General features: G+C 42.1%; 1 protein-coding gene across 8 annotated transcripts in view; it reads right to left on the reverse strand.

Annotated features, from left to right (window-relative positions):
• Slc41a2 (solute carrier family 41 member 2) overlaps positions 1 to 15,928 on the reverse strand; it is a 144,774-nt gene that overhangs the window by 115,600 nt on the left and 13,246 nt on the right. For all 8 annotated transcript variants that reach the window (XR_006848514.2, XR_006848510.2, XR_009225440.1 and 5 more), the window contains exon 2: positions 4,812 to 5,534. Coding sequence is in view for 3 of the 8 variants with exons in the window: in XM_058574299.1 (XP_058430282.1) it covers positions 4,812 to 5,366 (555 nt within the window). In the remaining 5 variants the exon portion in view is untranslated. The remainder of the gene's footprint in view (positions 1 to 4,811; positions 5,535 to 15,928) is intronic.

Genomic DNA, 15,928 nt, shown 5'->3' on the forward strand with positions numbered 1-15,928 from the left:
TTGGGATGCTGAGGTAGGAGGAGCAGGATCGAAAGTTCAGGGCCAGCCTCAGGAATTTAGCAAGAGCCTCAGCAACTTCATGAGAATCTGTCTCAAAATATTAAAAGGGCTGGGGATATAGCTCAGTGGTAAAGTACCACTGGGCTCAATTCCCAGTTCTGGGAAGTAGGGGGCAGATGGAAATACAGAGGGCAAAGAATCACCGAAGCACTTCTGAGGATGAACAAGGCAAGGAGAACACCTCTACTCCATACCAAGACTTGTACCAGAGCCAGGGGACAGCAGGGATGGAGCCAGGATCCTTAAACACACAAAGGACCGAGGGCACAGGCACCCCACGGAGACCGCACCTGACTCACCACAAGGAGCAGGGCCAGGCAGTGGCCGCAGTTCAGTCTTGCTTTGTTTTCCTTTCAAAATTTGACATATTATTTTGAGAGCAATTATGTAACAGCATGGATACAACAGGAAATGTACGTGGAAAGAAAAAATACAGCCCCCACTTCCCACTCTGAACAAAAAGTCCGTCCAGGCAAGGGATGGTCTAAAAGCAAAAGGAAGCACCAAAGCACTGAGAAGGTGACATAAGGACATCTTAATTACCACAGGGTATGGGAGGATTTCTGAAAGAGACAACACAAACCAAGGGAAAGTAGGAGGAAGAAATGTTTCAAAGTTAAGAAGTTTTCCTCATCAAAATGCACCACGGAAAGAATAAAAAGGCAAGCCAGGGGAATAGATATTTTTAATACATAGAACCTAAAAGTTCATATTCAAGAAATATAAATAACTCCTACAAGCCTCTAGGAAAAACAGAAAAAAATCAGCAAGGACATTTTACCAGGCATATCCAAATGGTCAGCACGCATCATTAGCACCAGAGAAATACCCACTAACACCATGATGAGAAACCACCCGCATGTGTGAGAATTCCTAAAATTAGAAAGACAGCTGATTCCAAGTATAAATAAGCACAAAGACCAGTAGGATCTCTTGTACACTGCTAACTAGAGGGAAAATTGGTACAATTAGTTTGGAAAGCCACCTCACATCTATTAAACTTGAGTACCTACATATTCTGAGACCTGGAAATCCCATATCTATACACAGAGCCAACAAATTTGTACACACGAACACCTACTGCAAACACTCTTTCTCCCGATGTCCATCAATAGTAGAATAGAGAAATTGCAGGACATTCATACAATCGAGTACTATGCAGCAATGAAAATAAATGAAAGTACGGTCCCATGAAACTTAAGGACACAAAGAAGGCTAATGAAGGATTGTACAGATGCTGTTTCTTGAGCTGGTTGATGGTTATATGGAAGTTTGTATTATAAAAATCCACCAAGCTCTAATGTTTTTGCTTTGTACACTCTGAATGCATTAAGTTTTACAAATAAAAAGTTTTTAAAAGCCTAAATAAAATCCTTCAAAACATTTACATACTATTTTTGCCATTTTTAGTACTAAGGTTTGACACTATAAATTCATGAGGTCAGTAGTCCTAAAGTCCACAGGACCTTTAATTAATTATACATGTGCTAGTCTTTCCAACACTAACAAGACACAAGCAAACACGACACCGGAGGAATGCACATGAAGAACCACGTAAATACTCGGCCACTCTGTCCCCTAACATGTTATTCTTATAGGAGCCACCAGCTAAATGGTGTTTCTTCACAATGATTAGTATATCAGAAAAAAATCCAACCAAAGACAGCTTATCCACTGTAGCATCTTGTGACACCATCATAATAACCTGAAACAATCATATTTCAAATGTTAGATGGGGTCGGTCCCCCTTTGGTGTTATCTTCTGTTAAAAAGAACTTAATACAATTCCTTTTGCCCTCTGCTGGTGGGAATGTTTCTATTTGTGTACATTTCCATTTAGATAAAAATGCTATCGACTGATGGCTCAGAGTCACAAATAACCTGAGATTCTTTTAGGAAGCAAATTATAAAAAGCAAATTACAAGGTACCCTGCCTAACACACTGGCCGTGGTCAACCTTCCTCGGAAGGATGAAAACTGACAGTAAAAGATACCACATTTTGACAATTTACTACTTCAGAAAAATAGTTCTGTAACCACAATACATTTAAACCCCCTACAAATCAGTAAGTAGCACATCCATTTTTAAAATGAATAAAAGATACAAAAATAGTAATTGACAGAAAAAAATCACCATGGCTAAAATAAAGACATGGAAAACACAAAACATTAAGAACCATCAAAAAATGTTGAGGGCCGGGTGAAGCTCAGGGCTGGAGCACCTGCCTAGCAAGCACTCGGCTTGAGTTCAACCCCAGCACCCAGAAAACAGTAGAAAGATAAAGTTGATTAAAACCCAATAATATTTTCCCACAGCTTGGCAAAAATTAAAAAGATCAAGAATACCCAGTGCTGATATGGTGTAGGAAAATAAGAGTATTATGTATCTATGGTAGGAGTGCAAGATGGGACATATCTGCAAAATTATAAACACACACACACTCTAACACCCAGCAGACTCCTTTTTTGATTGGTGAATTACAGTTTTACCTAATAATGGACTTCATTGTGATATCCTCACAGATGCACACTCAAAATTTGGCTCATTTCATCCTTTGTACCCCCACTTCCTCTCCCCTACTCCCTCGGGTCTCCTGGTCTATTTTCCTAAGGTCCCTTTTCTTTCCTTCTTCTCTGGGGCTTCCACATGAGAGAAAAACCTATGGCCCTGCATTTTCTGGTTCTGACTAATCCCACTTGACAGAATGTTCTCGAGTTCCATCCTTTTCCCTGCAAATGACATGATTTCATTTTTCATATGGCTAAATAAACTGCTGTTGTACATATACACCACATTATCCAGTCATCTGCTGTTGGACACCTAAGCAGATTCCATGACTTGGCGATTCTGAATTGTACTGCTATAAACATGGGAATGCAAGGATCGCTGTAGTGTGCTAATTCCTTTGGATAAATACCCAGGAGTGGTAGAGCTGGGTCATGTGGTGGTGCTACGTCCAGTCTTTTGAGAATCCTCCTTGCTGACCTCCATAATGGCTACCGTAATTTACAGCCCCACCAATAGCATAGAAGTGTTTCTTTTTCCTGCATCTTTGCCAGCATTTATTATTATTTGTATTTTGTGGGAAGTTTACTGGGAATTGAATTCAGCGGTACTTTACCACTTAGGTACATATCCAGTCCTTTTTATTTTTTATTTTGAGACAGGGTCTATGTTTCTGAGGGTCTCACTAAATCGCTGAGGCTGGCCTTGAACTTGTGATCCTCCTGCTTCAGCCTCCAGTTAACAGGAGTGTGCCTATGAGCTCGGCATATCTGTATTCAATGACTGACAATCTGACTAGAAGGAGATGAAATCTCAGTGTAATTAGATTTGCATCTTCCTGATTGCAAAAGGTGTTGAACATTTTTTCATGTATTTGTTGGCCATTTGAATTTCAGAATCTCTTTTTTGGGTGCAGGGTACTGGAGATTGAACTCAGGGGCCCTTGACCACTGAGCCACATCTCCAGTCCTATTTATATATCTTATTTAGAGAAAGAGTCTCACTGAGTTGTTTAGCACCTAGCTTTTGCTGAGGCTGGCTTTGAATTCAAGGATCCTTCTGCCTCAGCCTCCTGAGCCACTGCGCCCAGCAGAAATCTCATTTTTAAGATGTATTCTATGAGCTGGGCATCATAGCACATGCCTATAATCCCAGTTACTCAGGAGGCTGAAGCAAGAGGATCTCAAGTTTGAGGCCAGCCTAGGCAACTTAAGGACACCCAGTCTCAAAATAAAATTTAAAAAACAAAGGAGTGGGGAAGTAGCCGAATGTTTGCCTAGCAAGTGCAAAGTGCTGAGCTCAATCATCAGTACTACCAAAAAATATATATTTTTATTTTATATATATTTCATAACCTATGAACATATTAGTTCAAGTACATAAAGATACATTTAGATACATTCACCAGGATATTTACTGGAACAGCAGCATGGAAGAAGAATAAATAAATTTTGGTATATACATATAATGGAACATCAAGCACTTATTTTTAATGCCATTTTTATTTTTATTTGTTTTTGAATTACTGGGGATTGGACCAGGGCTTCACACATGCTAGGCCGGTGCTCTACCACTGAGCTTAGTCCCCAGCCAAAGCACTCATTTTAAATGCAGAAATCTTTGAGAACCAATGTGTGTACAATATGTATTACTAAATAATGAAAATGAGTTGCAGAAAAGTATATGTAGCATTTCATCTTTATTTCTGAAAAGAACTCAGATATGTATAAATACACCACAGAAAAAAGCCTCAACAGTGGTAATCTCTGGAAGGAGGGAGTGTGGGTTTGGAGATGAGTAGTAAATGTGATTCCATCTTTTACCTAATAGTCTTTAATGTTTGGATTTGTTTTAATGAGCACATATTAACTTTTACTGACTATATTAACAAGTATTTAATAAAACATTTATTGAGTTTTTCCTTTCTCCCTTTTTATACTGGGGATCAAATTCAGGGCTTCACACATGCTATCACAGAGATATATCCCAGCCCTGGGTTTTCCATGAACTAACTTGTTTTGAATTACTTTATGGCTAGAATGACTATTCTTATCTAGGGATGAAGCTCAGTGGTGGAGCGTCTCCCTAGCATGCACGAGGCCCTGAGTTCAAATTCCAGCACTTCAGAAAGTGAGAAAGAAAAGTAGGTTGGCTGGCTGTTTTGAAATTCTTAACCTATACGAACAGAGCATTTTAATGAGGATGGAATGACCAGAAAGAGAGCAGGGTTAACCTGAGCACTCACCTGGACTATATCCAAAACCATGCCGGCTGAAACCGTGCCAAATCCAGCCAGCAGAAACGGCACCAGGATCTGCAGGGCCATGATGCCACTGGATTCCTTGGGCAACTTTTGGCTTGTTTCCACAATGACGTCCTCGTCGCCCTCACTGGACACGTCTTCGCCCTGCAGCATGGCAGTCGTTTCCGAGGCCTCCCTGCCGTCACAGTAATTGTAGTTGGCGTAGTCGTCGTACTTGGGACTGCAGTTTGAGGGTGCGTGCCCGCTGCTCCCGTGGAAAGGCTGCTCGGAGAAACCGTGGTACTCCACGTGCTGCTCGGACCTGCTACTGAACGCCTGGCCTGCCCCTGACAACCCATCTTGCCAAAGGCCGTTGGTCTTTTTGTGCCTGTCTTCCTGGCTTTTCTGGTAAATTACTGGAACCATGCTCAACAGTAAGTTTAAAAACTTGTCAGACTGAATTGTATTTAAATTTAAAGTCCAATCGACAAAACCTTCTCCACTACTGAAACCACCACTTGTTTTACTGCTAATAGATCTTCCTTTACTATTAGTCATATTGTCATCACAAAAGTCCCTGTATTCCTTAGACCTCAGGCTCCGTGACCATAGCAGATGAACCAGAGCCACCCAGACACCTGCCAAGGTTAAGCTGTTGATTCCATCCTTCGGCAGCGCTTCCTCTAGGAATCAAGGATGCTCAGAAGCTCCACCTCGGAACTGGATCTGCCAGGAAAAAAGAAATCAAAGTTTAAAACTCAGATGAACTATCCTGCTATCTAGATTTGCAGAGTTAAAGTATAAAACGCATCTTAAGCAGCCTAAGGTGCTCACACTAGATTCTGTGGGCCAGAAACAACTGTTCTGTGCCACATAATTGCTTTGAAAGAAACTACAGAGTTATTTTTTGTGCTCGATCTTTTTAAAAGCATTTCTTATTTTTGCACACTTTATGTAACTAATTCCCATGTAAGGTCTTTAGCGGCCTCTGAAGTTCCACAGTGGATGAATCTATGAAATAATAATTACTATAGAGGACTCAATCTAATGACACCAACTTTTACATACACAAGATAAAGTAGATAGCATTCACTACACTTTAAACATTAAATAATAAGCCATATTACTTTATTTACAACTTAATCAACTTTTGTTATTAAAATAAGAAATGATGATGATGTCTACAGTAACAACGCCTGGTAGATATCCTGATATAAAATTAGGTTACAGTCATAGTCGTAGTTCTGACATACAAAAAAAATTCCCTATAACTGACTTAAAGAATATAATCCTTCTATTATTTAGAAAATAACCAAACTGATTAAAGGGATTACAGAGATTCATTCAATTGCAATTTGCAAGCCAACCAAAGCAAAAGCCTGGAACGCACTTCCGGACTTCTCAAAGTCTGCCTGGCCCTTCCTCCCACAGTAGGCCCCTCTAAAGAGACACGCACTGAAGTTAATCAGAGTGTGATGGGCACTGAAGCTGCAGGGCCACACGCCACCTGCTCAGGTGGAGAGCCTGTTTGCACAAATGCTGCCTCAGCTGGAGGGGCTTTCAAAGCTATCGACTGACAGGTCTAAGGCCTCGGCTGTATGTCACCAACACCCAAGTGGGTCTGTACTCCCAAGATCAAGACACTGTCACTGATATGATAAAGGACAGGTGGCCCCACCACCTATGGGACTGCCTATCTACCAAGCTAGACCAAGAAGAGCTGCCACCAGTATTGCTGGTTTTAAGGAAAACCACTGCATTATTCAGTACATTTGTTTTCCGTGCCTTGGAGCATCCACCTCCTCTCCTCGGAGAGAAAGAGAAACAGGAAGCTGTGGAAAAGGGAGAAAGACGTGGGGCTGTGTAGGCCAAGGGCCTGACTCACCCATTTCGTCCTTCATTCACCCTCCTCTCCTCCCTCTGATTATGGGAAGTCTGGGAATGCCTACCAGGGAATTCTCAGAATATACATTCCAGGACCCCAAACCTATTAAGAATATCTATGTTTGAGGCCCACAATTTTTTTTTTTAACTTCCACAGCACAGACTTCTAAGGACCTGCGCTGAGAAGGTAATGAGTAGATGAAATGCTGCAGTGGACCCTCCACACCTGCGGATTCCACATCCAGGAGTTCAACCAATCACAGGTGGACAATATGCTTAAATGCACTGTATTTTTTTAAAGAGAATTTTAATATTTATTTTTTAGTTTTCGGCAGACACAACATCTTTGTTTGAATGTGGTGCTGAGGATCGAACCTGGGCCGCACGCATGCCAGGCAAGCGTGCTACCGCCTGAGCCACATCCCCAGCCCCGAAAATGCATTGTATTGAGAACACACAACTGTTTCTTCTTGTCATCCCTAAACAAGATAGTAGAAAACTTTTACAGAGCATTTACACTGTGCTAGGTACTCTAAATAACCTAGAGGTGACTTAAAGTTTAGGCTAGAATGTGCATTGGTTATATCCAAATACCATTTCATATGAGGACCTGAATATCCACAGAATTGGGTATCTGTGGGGAGTCCTGGAACCAGTTCCCCACAGGTGTCAAAGAGTGACAGTAGTTGCCAGTTTTGTCCCTTGCAGGATGATCAGTATATAGGGAAAATATGTTTAAAGAACATCCCATGAAGGGAACCCATGCAGAGTGGAGATGAAACTGAGTACTAGAAAAAGACCTGAAGAGCGGCCAGGAGCTTCTGGAATGGAAACTACCCATCTAGAATGTCAGAGATCTGCAGCTTTACCGGAGTGAGACTGAGTAGTTTTTATTTATTCAACTCATTTGCCTTTTAAAAAATAGCATTTCACTTCCTCAAAGAAGTCTTTAATCAAATAAAATGCAAAACAAACCCAAGATCTATTCCACCAAAGGACCAGGGATGGGCAAGTTCTTCCTCTTGAAGCAGAATTACCAGGTGGATGAAAGTGGAAATGGCGGAGAAAAGCAGGTAAACAAGAAGGATGGAGGGCAGCTTCCTCTCCTGATTCAGCCAACTTGAAGTTCAGAAAGCTCTAAATGTGCTCAGGACACTCGCCCAACAAGCAACGCCAAGTAGAGAAATGGGGAAGAAAGGGGAAAGGGGGGTTTCCCAAGACGCGTCATCTCTCAGAATCTCTCAGGATGTGGCTAAGGGAGTGCCGCGGAGTTGGTCGATGGGATCCAGATGTGCAGCACATCTGCTCACGCCCCTACTCCTAGCAGTCCTACTGCAGCACAAGCCGTTCAGAGGGTCGGATGGAGAGGTGGGCTCTGCGGCCACTGTGCACACAGACCACAGAAATTTGGGTGAATGATAAAAGAGTGCTTCTCAGAAAAAGGACACTCTGAGCAGGGCCTTGGGCCAGACTTCAGACCCTGTCCATCCCTTCAGCCAAGCACCCTCGCACAGTGAAGAAGCTGGTCAACCCCGTGCATGAGGGCGAGCAGTTGGGTGAAACGCTAAGCCATGTTTCAAGAACACGAAACACACAGCGGACAGATGATTTATTAGTATTTGCTCAATATCTTTCCCCAATATTTTAGCTAATGGTATCTCATTCCTGTGGGAAACTGGCCTTTCCTGCTCCGGGAGATTCTGGTAGGTCTTTTGATCACAATGGAAACCTTCCAGACACAGTGATGACAAGTGGCTCACCAAGGACCCAAGGCACAGGCAGTGACTTCTTAACAAGACTCCTGAAGCCCAAGAAATAAAACCAAGAGTCAGTAAGCTGGATGACATGGAATTAAAAGGCAAAGAACAGCAAAGAAAACAAGAACATGAAGAGAGAGAGCCTATGGAACGGGAGATCTTTATCACTGCTCCTCAGACAAGGGATTAATATCCAGAATATATAAAGAAATCAAGGAACTAACACCAAACGTGGGAGGCCATCCTTGCACGTGATTCGAGTCACCTCCCTGGCCGGGCAAGAGGCGCTGAGACACATCTTTGTGTACAGAGCTTTCCCCACCCTTCGGGTCCGAGGGCTTGTCTGTGTGGAGGCGTGCCTGACCACAGCCCCTGAAGACCCAATCGTCTCACCTGACCTTGGGACACTGCCCCCTTAATCTTCATTGGATGGGATTTTCTCCAGAATTTTTTATTCCCCAATAAAAGTCCACTCCCTGGCGTGTTCCCCCTCTCTCTCTCTCACTGGCCTCTTCAGTAAATCTCGCTACCCTAATAGGTAGCTGGAAGCTGGAGGTAGGAGAAGCCGTCCTGGAGCTGGTTTAAAGGTAATTAGAGTCTCTCTCTGTAATTCAAACTCCCTGTGGATTTCTCATGCAGCTGAACCTTCACCTATGAAGCCTGTGCTGGCCGCAGGCTAAAACCAAAAACCAAAAAAAACCAAAAACAAACCCATCCTATTAATAAATGGACAAAAGAACTAAACACTTCTCAAAAGAAGTAATGCAAATGGCCGACATATATATGAAAAAGATTCAACACCTCTAACAATTGGGGAAACACAAGTCAAAACCACACTGAGCTTTCATCTTGCTCCAATCAGAATGGCAATCATCAAGAATACAATAATAATCAAGGCTGGCAAGGATGTGGGGAAACCCGACTCAGACCTCGCAGTGGGGCTGAAAGTTAGTACAACCACTCCAGAAAGCAGTGTGGAGTAAAAAGAAAGAAAACTGTGAAGGGAACCCCCACTTAACCCAGTTCTCCCCTCCCCAGCACATACCCAAAGGACTTCAAATGAGCACACTACAGCCATCTAGCCCCATCAGTGTTTATAGCAGTGCAATCCACAATGACCAAGTTGGGGAACCAGAGAACAGACAGATGGATAATGAAAATGTGGCCTCTCTGCACAGAGGAGTTTTACTCAAGGAAGAATGAAATGACGGCATTTGCTGGCAAACAGATGAAACTGGAGAACAACATCATGCTAAGGGAAATAAGCCAGACTCAAAGTCAAGATCAAACGTTTCCTCTCAGATGCTGAAGCTAGACCAAAATAAGGGCAGAAAAACCCAGAGAATCCCATGAAAATAGAAGAAAGATCAATGGAGTAGAGGAAGTGACTGGTGGGGTGCCGCAGTCTGGCTGGGCACAAATCACAAGCCACTGAAGCAGGAACAAACTTTATTTCTGAACTCCACCAGCACACACTGCACACACACTCCCGGGAACTCTCCTGAACGCCACCCACGCGGCTCCTCCAGGAACCACCAACCGGAAATCCCTCCTTCGGCACTTCCCCAACCAATGGGAACTCTCGGAGAATCCCTGCGAGAACTCCAAAGTAGCAGGCCTAGGTGGACAGCAGGGGTCTAATATACACAGCTTAACATAACCATTATCATCTCAATGGCTTGCTGGCGTCACCTCTCAACCACTCTGTTCTGGCAAAAATGCCGTGCATCATTGGGACTCGGCTATGGCTCTCAGCAGTGGGGAGGGAAGAGGGACAGAAAAGGGAGGAACAGTGGAAGAGACTGACCAAACCTACCCATGGGCTGGATGAACACACCACAGGGCATTTCACCCTGATGTGTATCTACAATGCTCTCATTTAAAAACTAGAAAGAGAGACAGACAGACAGACAGACTGGTAGAATACAGGAAAGGAAACAAGGAGGAAGGAGGGGGCAAAGGGAAGCACTGGGACTGAAATGGAACAAGTTATACTCCATGCCTGTATAACTATGTCAAAGTGAACCCCACATGATATATAATATAATGCACTAATATACAATTTTTTAAAAAAAAAAGAGGACTTGAACCTTCCCTGGAATTTCATATATTTGTTGCTTACCATTGCCTGAGGGCCTACTAGATGCTGGGGCTGCTGTAATTAAGGAATCGGGCACAGTCCCTGGTCTAGTCGGTTCTACCTTGTAGTGGGAAAGAAAAACAAATGGGCGAATAAGTAACTGAGTCAATCTGGAGAAAGGCCATGAAGGACACAGTTAATTTAACAAAAAGTGAATGACTGACAGGCTACTTTAAAGGGGAGGGCCTCTGGGGGAGAGTTCTCACTGCCCTTGGCATGACATAATTCTGAAGCTGTCACAAAACTCCCCCAGCCACCACCATCACTGCCGCTTGCAGGGAAACCCACCTGCATGAGAAGAGGATCCACAGGGTCAGAGCTCCAACCACCCCTGTTCCTCCCAATAATGTGGCCACTCAATCTCCACTGTTGAAGCTACTCTGAGAGGTGTTTGTTTGCACAGTGTTTTGCTTTTTTCTTTTTTAATGCAGTTTGTAAGTACTACAAATAGAATTAATCCATGAGAAAGGGAAAACTAGGAACTGCCCTTCAACGAGCACATGCTGCGGATCACATATCACCAGCCTTCTCCAAGAAAGTGTGTTTGTTCTCGTTATCCTTCACTTCATCCAGTTATTCTCATGCTTGCTAAGTGACAAAGTCTACACCTCCCCAAGGACTCCTTTTACTTTCTTCCTTTAAAGAAATCACTTAGAAACTCTTCTTGTTGAATTATGGATTGCAATCAAAATAGCTTTGTGGGTTGAATTAAAATGAGTAATGTCCATAAGTACTATTAAATATCAATTCTGTATCTGTTATTCATTTGCGAATGAGTAAAAACAGGTAAAATGTTAAAAAATAATAGAATCCATCCAAGCTTCCCCTGGCTGAAGGTGCTTACTCTGAGGCACGCCCGTAGAGACATTATGGGTCACTCTTCAGCTACTTGGCAGGTTCCACTAATCTAATACTCACATAGCTAAGAACCACCCAGCTCTTCAAAACCTTTTGTAGACTGGTTCAGGTTTAAATTCTGACCTCTTTGTAAACTATACAAAGAGTTTTATATATTTCTTTCTTTAGGAAAAAAGAAATCATAATTTTATTCACTAATGGCCAACATTTGCACAGATAGAATTTTTTTTTAAAAAAAGTATGTGCAACAGGTTCAGCAAGTATAGTGGTTAAAATTGTGGGTTGGGGGTTATATCGACACTCTCATGTTTATTTCAGCATTATTCACAATAGCAAGATCTGGACACAAAGTAAGTTCATTAATGGATGAATGGATAAAGAAAATGTGGTATGCATACACAATGGACTAGTATACAGCCTACAAAGAAAAAGGAAATTCTGTCATTCAGAACATGGATGGAGAGGACATTATTCTAAGTGAAATAAGTCAGGCACACAAAGACAAATACTTCATGAAATTGCTAACATGTGAAATTTAAAAGAGTTGCTGTCATAGAGAATGAAAAGGTAATTACCAGAGACTGGAGGGGAAAAGGAGAAGGGATGGGGAAAGAGAGGATGTTGATCAAAGTTTCAGTGAGAGAAGAATAAGCCTTCAGTGACATATTACAGTGCATAACCATGGTTAATAGTAATGCATGCTTTAAAACTGCTCAAATGATAGAGTTTAGTGTTCTCTACACATACACACAAACAAGGTGGTGAGGTGAGGAATATATTAGCTTGACTGAATTTTTCTACAATGTATACCTAGATCAAAACATCACACCATAATCCATAAAAACAAGTATTTAAAAATAAACATTATCTAAACAATGTCAATAAAAATGTCAGGCGTAAAGCTAGGTGTGGTGGCTGCACACTTGGGGGGATGAGACAGGAGGACAGCTAGTTCAAGGCCAGCCTAAGCAATTTGGTGAAACCATGTCTCAAAAGAAATAAAATAACAAAGATCTGGGGATGTAGCTCAGTAGTAGAGCACTTGGCTAGCTGTTCCAGGCCCTGGGTTCAGTCCCTCTGTACTGCAAAAAAAAAAAAAAAAAGACATGATTTTTAAAACTTAGGTAGACCTAGCTGTAGCAAATGTTGTTATTTCTCAGTTTTGTTCCAAAGACTCTGTGCGTTAGGCACAACCAACACAGGGGGGACTCTGCCTATCTGAGTACCTTAGACCTTGCTACTCGAGACTATGGCCTATGGTCCAGCGGCTACAGCAGCACGGGGAGCTTGTTAAAAATGTAGGATCTCGGGGCTGGGGATGTGGCTCAAGCAGTAGCGTGCTCGCCTGGCATACATGCGGCCCGGGTTCGATCCTCAGCACCACATACAAACAAAGATGTTGTGTCCGCCGAGAACTAAAATAAATAAATAAATAAATAAATATTTAAAAATTCTCTCTCTCTAAAAAAAAAAAAAAAATTGTAGGATCTCAGTCAGCTCCCACCCCGAACCCAACCTACCCACTAAATCAAAATCTGCACTTTTAATTGTATCCCAAATGATCACCATACATATTAAAATCTGTCAGAACCTTGGAAAAGAACTTGGCATTATCTACTAAAATCACAGCCACGTGCCCTACCATCCAGAAACCCCACCCAATCATCGCCCCTGGTGAAACTTGCACTGTCCCCTAGAAGACACTGGAAGATGTTCTCAGCAGCACTGTTCATACCAACAAAAAAAATGAAATTGATCCCTGAGTGGAAAGACCATGGCATATTTGTACAACGGGGTATAAGAGGAAGGGCACGACCAACACAATTGCTGAGAGGTGGGGGCGGGGGAGTGGTGCAGAAGCTCTTGGGGGCTGCAGAGGTGCTGCCGTTTCTTAAGCTCAGAGTGATCATTACTGCCCTTTAAGCTGTCATATATGTTACAAATGAGTCAGCAGGATGACGTCATTTTTACTACTCCTCTCCCAAACAGGATTGTTCTCCCTCCCTGATGCCATGTCACCTGCCACACCACAGGAGGGCGACACTGTCTCCAGGGTGTCAGGTATGGCCATGAGAAGGCTTAGGCCATGGAAGGGCAGCGGGAACAACCCAGGTATGTCTCTTTTCCCCGTCTTTGACAGTGGCATCTCCTAGGCACTTGCTGCTGCTTCAGACTGGGTTCCAGGACAGGGACACATGGAGAGCAGCACCAGAGCCAACCATAGCACCCACAGGTACAGAACACAAGAAATGACCAAAGCTCCTGGCCCTGAAAGTCACTGAGAGTTTGGAATTGCTGGTTGCCTGACTTGCGTAACCTGACAAAGCTTCCCAAAGGTGTCTATTAAAGGAATCTGCCTGCCAGATGCCTACCCAGTTTAAGGGATCCGGTATCCTGAGCACCTGAAGGCCCCAGTCTACAGTCAAGGAATTTTCAAACATGTGAATCTCAAACAACAGAAAAATTTCCTCCCAAATTTTACCAAGGTTTTCTTTTTTTAGTTGTCAGTGGACCTTTATTTTTATTTATTTGTATGTGGTGCTGAGAATCAAACCCAGTACTTCACACATGCTAGGCAAGTGCTCTACCAGTGAGCCACAACCTCAGCCCCAAATTTTACCAAGTTTAAATAAATACAATCTTCCCCTAAAAACTCAGCCTACATTTTAACATCAAAAATATAGAAAAAAAAGGAGCTGAGGTTGTAGCTTAGTGGTAGAGCGCTTGCCTAGTATGTGTGAGGCACCGTGTTCGATCCTCAGCACCACATATAAATAAGCAAAATAAAGGTCCACTGACAACTAAAAAAAAAAAAAGTTTAAAAAATGTAGAAAAGACAAATCCTCAGACTAAAGAGCAGCCCTTTCCACTGTGTACATTTGGATTTATGGAAAGATCCATTCCAGGTTCCCTGTAACAACCTTGTCGTGGTTGGGTCAGAGGGTGTGTGACTTAAAGGAAAAGAAATACCAGGCACTCCTTTATGAGTTCAACTATAGTTACAAAAATCCAACATTAGTGCTAAAATTGTTTATTTTTAAAAGTTAAGGGAAAAAAGTATACTACATATGTGTGTGTTTACTAAGTCAGAATCTTTTTTTTTAATATTTATTTTTTAGTTGTAGTTGGATACAATACCTTCATTTTAACTTATTTATTTTTATGTGCTGCGGATGGAACCCAGGTCTCACACATACAAGGTGATCGCTTTACCGCTGAGCCACAACCCCAGCCCCTAAGTCAGAATCTTGGAGAAACCTGCCCATTGTGCCTGAGGAGTTATTCTGTTCCATTGCAAAAGTTAAATAATACTTAGAATATCCAACAAAGGTCGGGCACAGTGACACACACCTGTATTCCAGCTGCTCAGGAGGCTGAGGCAGGAGGACCGCAAGTTCAAAGCCAGCATCAGCAACAGCAAGATGCTAAGCAACTCAGTGAAACCCTGACTCTAAAATAAAATAGAGCAAAAGGGTTGGGGACATAGCTTAGCGGTCGAGTGCCCCCAGGTTCAATCTGTGTTAAAAAAAAAAGAACATTCAGCAAAGCTGTGTTGGCAGGTATTAATTGTGCCTAATCATTCAGAAAGGTATGAATGGTAATTTAACAATTCATAACAAAAAAATAAGAGTTTTGATGTAATCTATTACCGGTAATTATCACATTTGGTCAAAACTTTAAAAACTTGTTGAACATGTTTTTAAACATATTTATATCAATACACTAAAAACCACTGTCCCATCACACCCACAGAGGCACACAACCACCCACCCATGGGTCATACTTTGATTATTACCTCTTCTTACTTAAGCCCTTCTGCAAGCATGTTTTCCGCTCCTTTCAGTTCCTCTGTGAGTCTGATGTTTCTTTTTGTTATTAAAATGCACTAATCACAAAACAAGATACGTTATGTAGTCAACTCAATTAACTTTTAGGAAGGCCATGCCAAACAAAACCGGACCTCAGCTGATACAGTACAAATTATTTTCTTGTTTGATAAATTGTTTTTATTCCTTTGAATAACACTCAGTACTTCATTGTGGGATGGGTTCATAAAGATAAGGATGATGCTCACTCCACTTGCTCTTTGCAGCACTCAAGCAGCAAGCGGATTCTATGGCTGCTCAATTTTCTTTAATTATTTTCATTTAAAAATTCAAATCTGAATAAATTAGGCTTCACCCATTTTCCCTCTTTTTTTTTTTCTTTTAAATAAAGATACCAGGGGTCATACAAGGTCTCACACATGCTAGCCAAATACTCTACCACTGAGCTACATTCCCCGTGCTTTTTTTTGTTTATTTTTAAAATTACAAAATTGGGCCTGCTGGCCTTGAACTTGCAATCCTTCTGTCCCAGCTTCCCGAGGAGCCGGGATTACAGGTAGGCTCCACCATGCCCAACTCCTCTCATTTTAAAGAGAAAAATTTAAAGTCCCAGCAGCCTATTAGACATTAGTTTTATGATTCTGAACTTAGATT

Source organism: Marmota monax, unplaced genomic scaffold, assembly GCF_021218885.2.
Source record: "Marmota monax isolate L192 unplaced genomic scaffold, Marmota_monax_Labrador192_F-V1.1 WCK01_AAM20220418_F8-fsc00051, whole genome shotgun sequence".
NCBI classification, from domain to species: Eukaryota; Metazoa; Chordata; class Mammalia; order Rodentia; family Sciuridae; genus Marmota; species Marmota monax.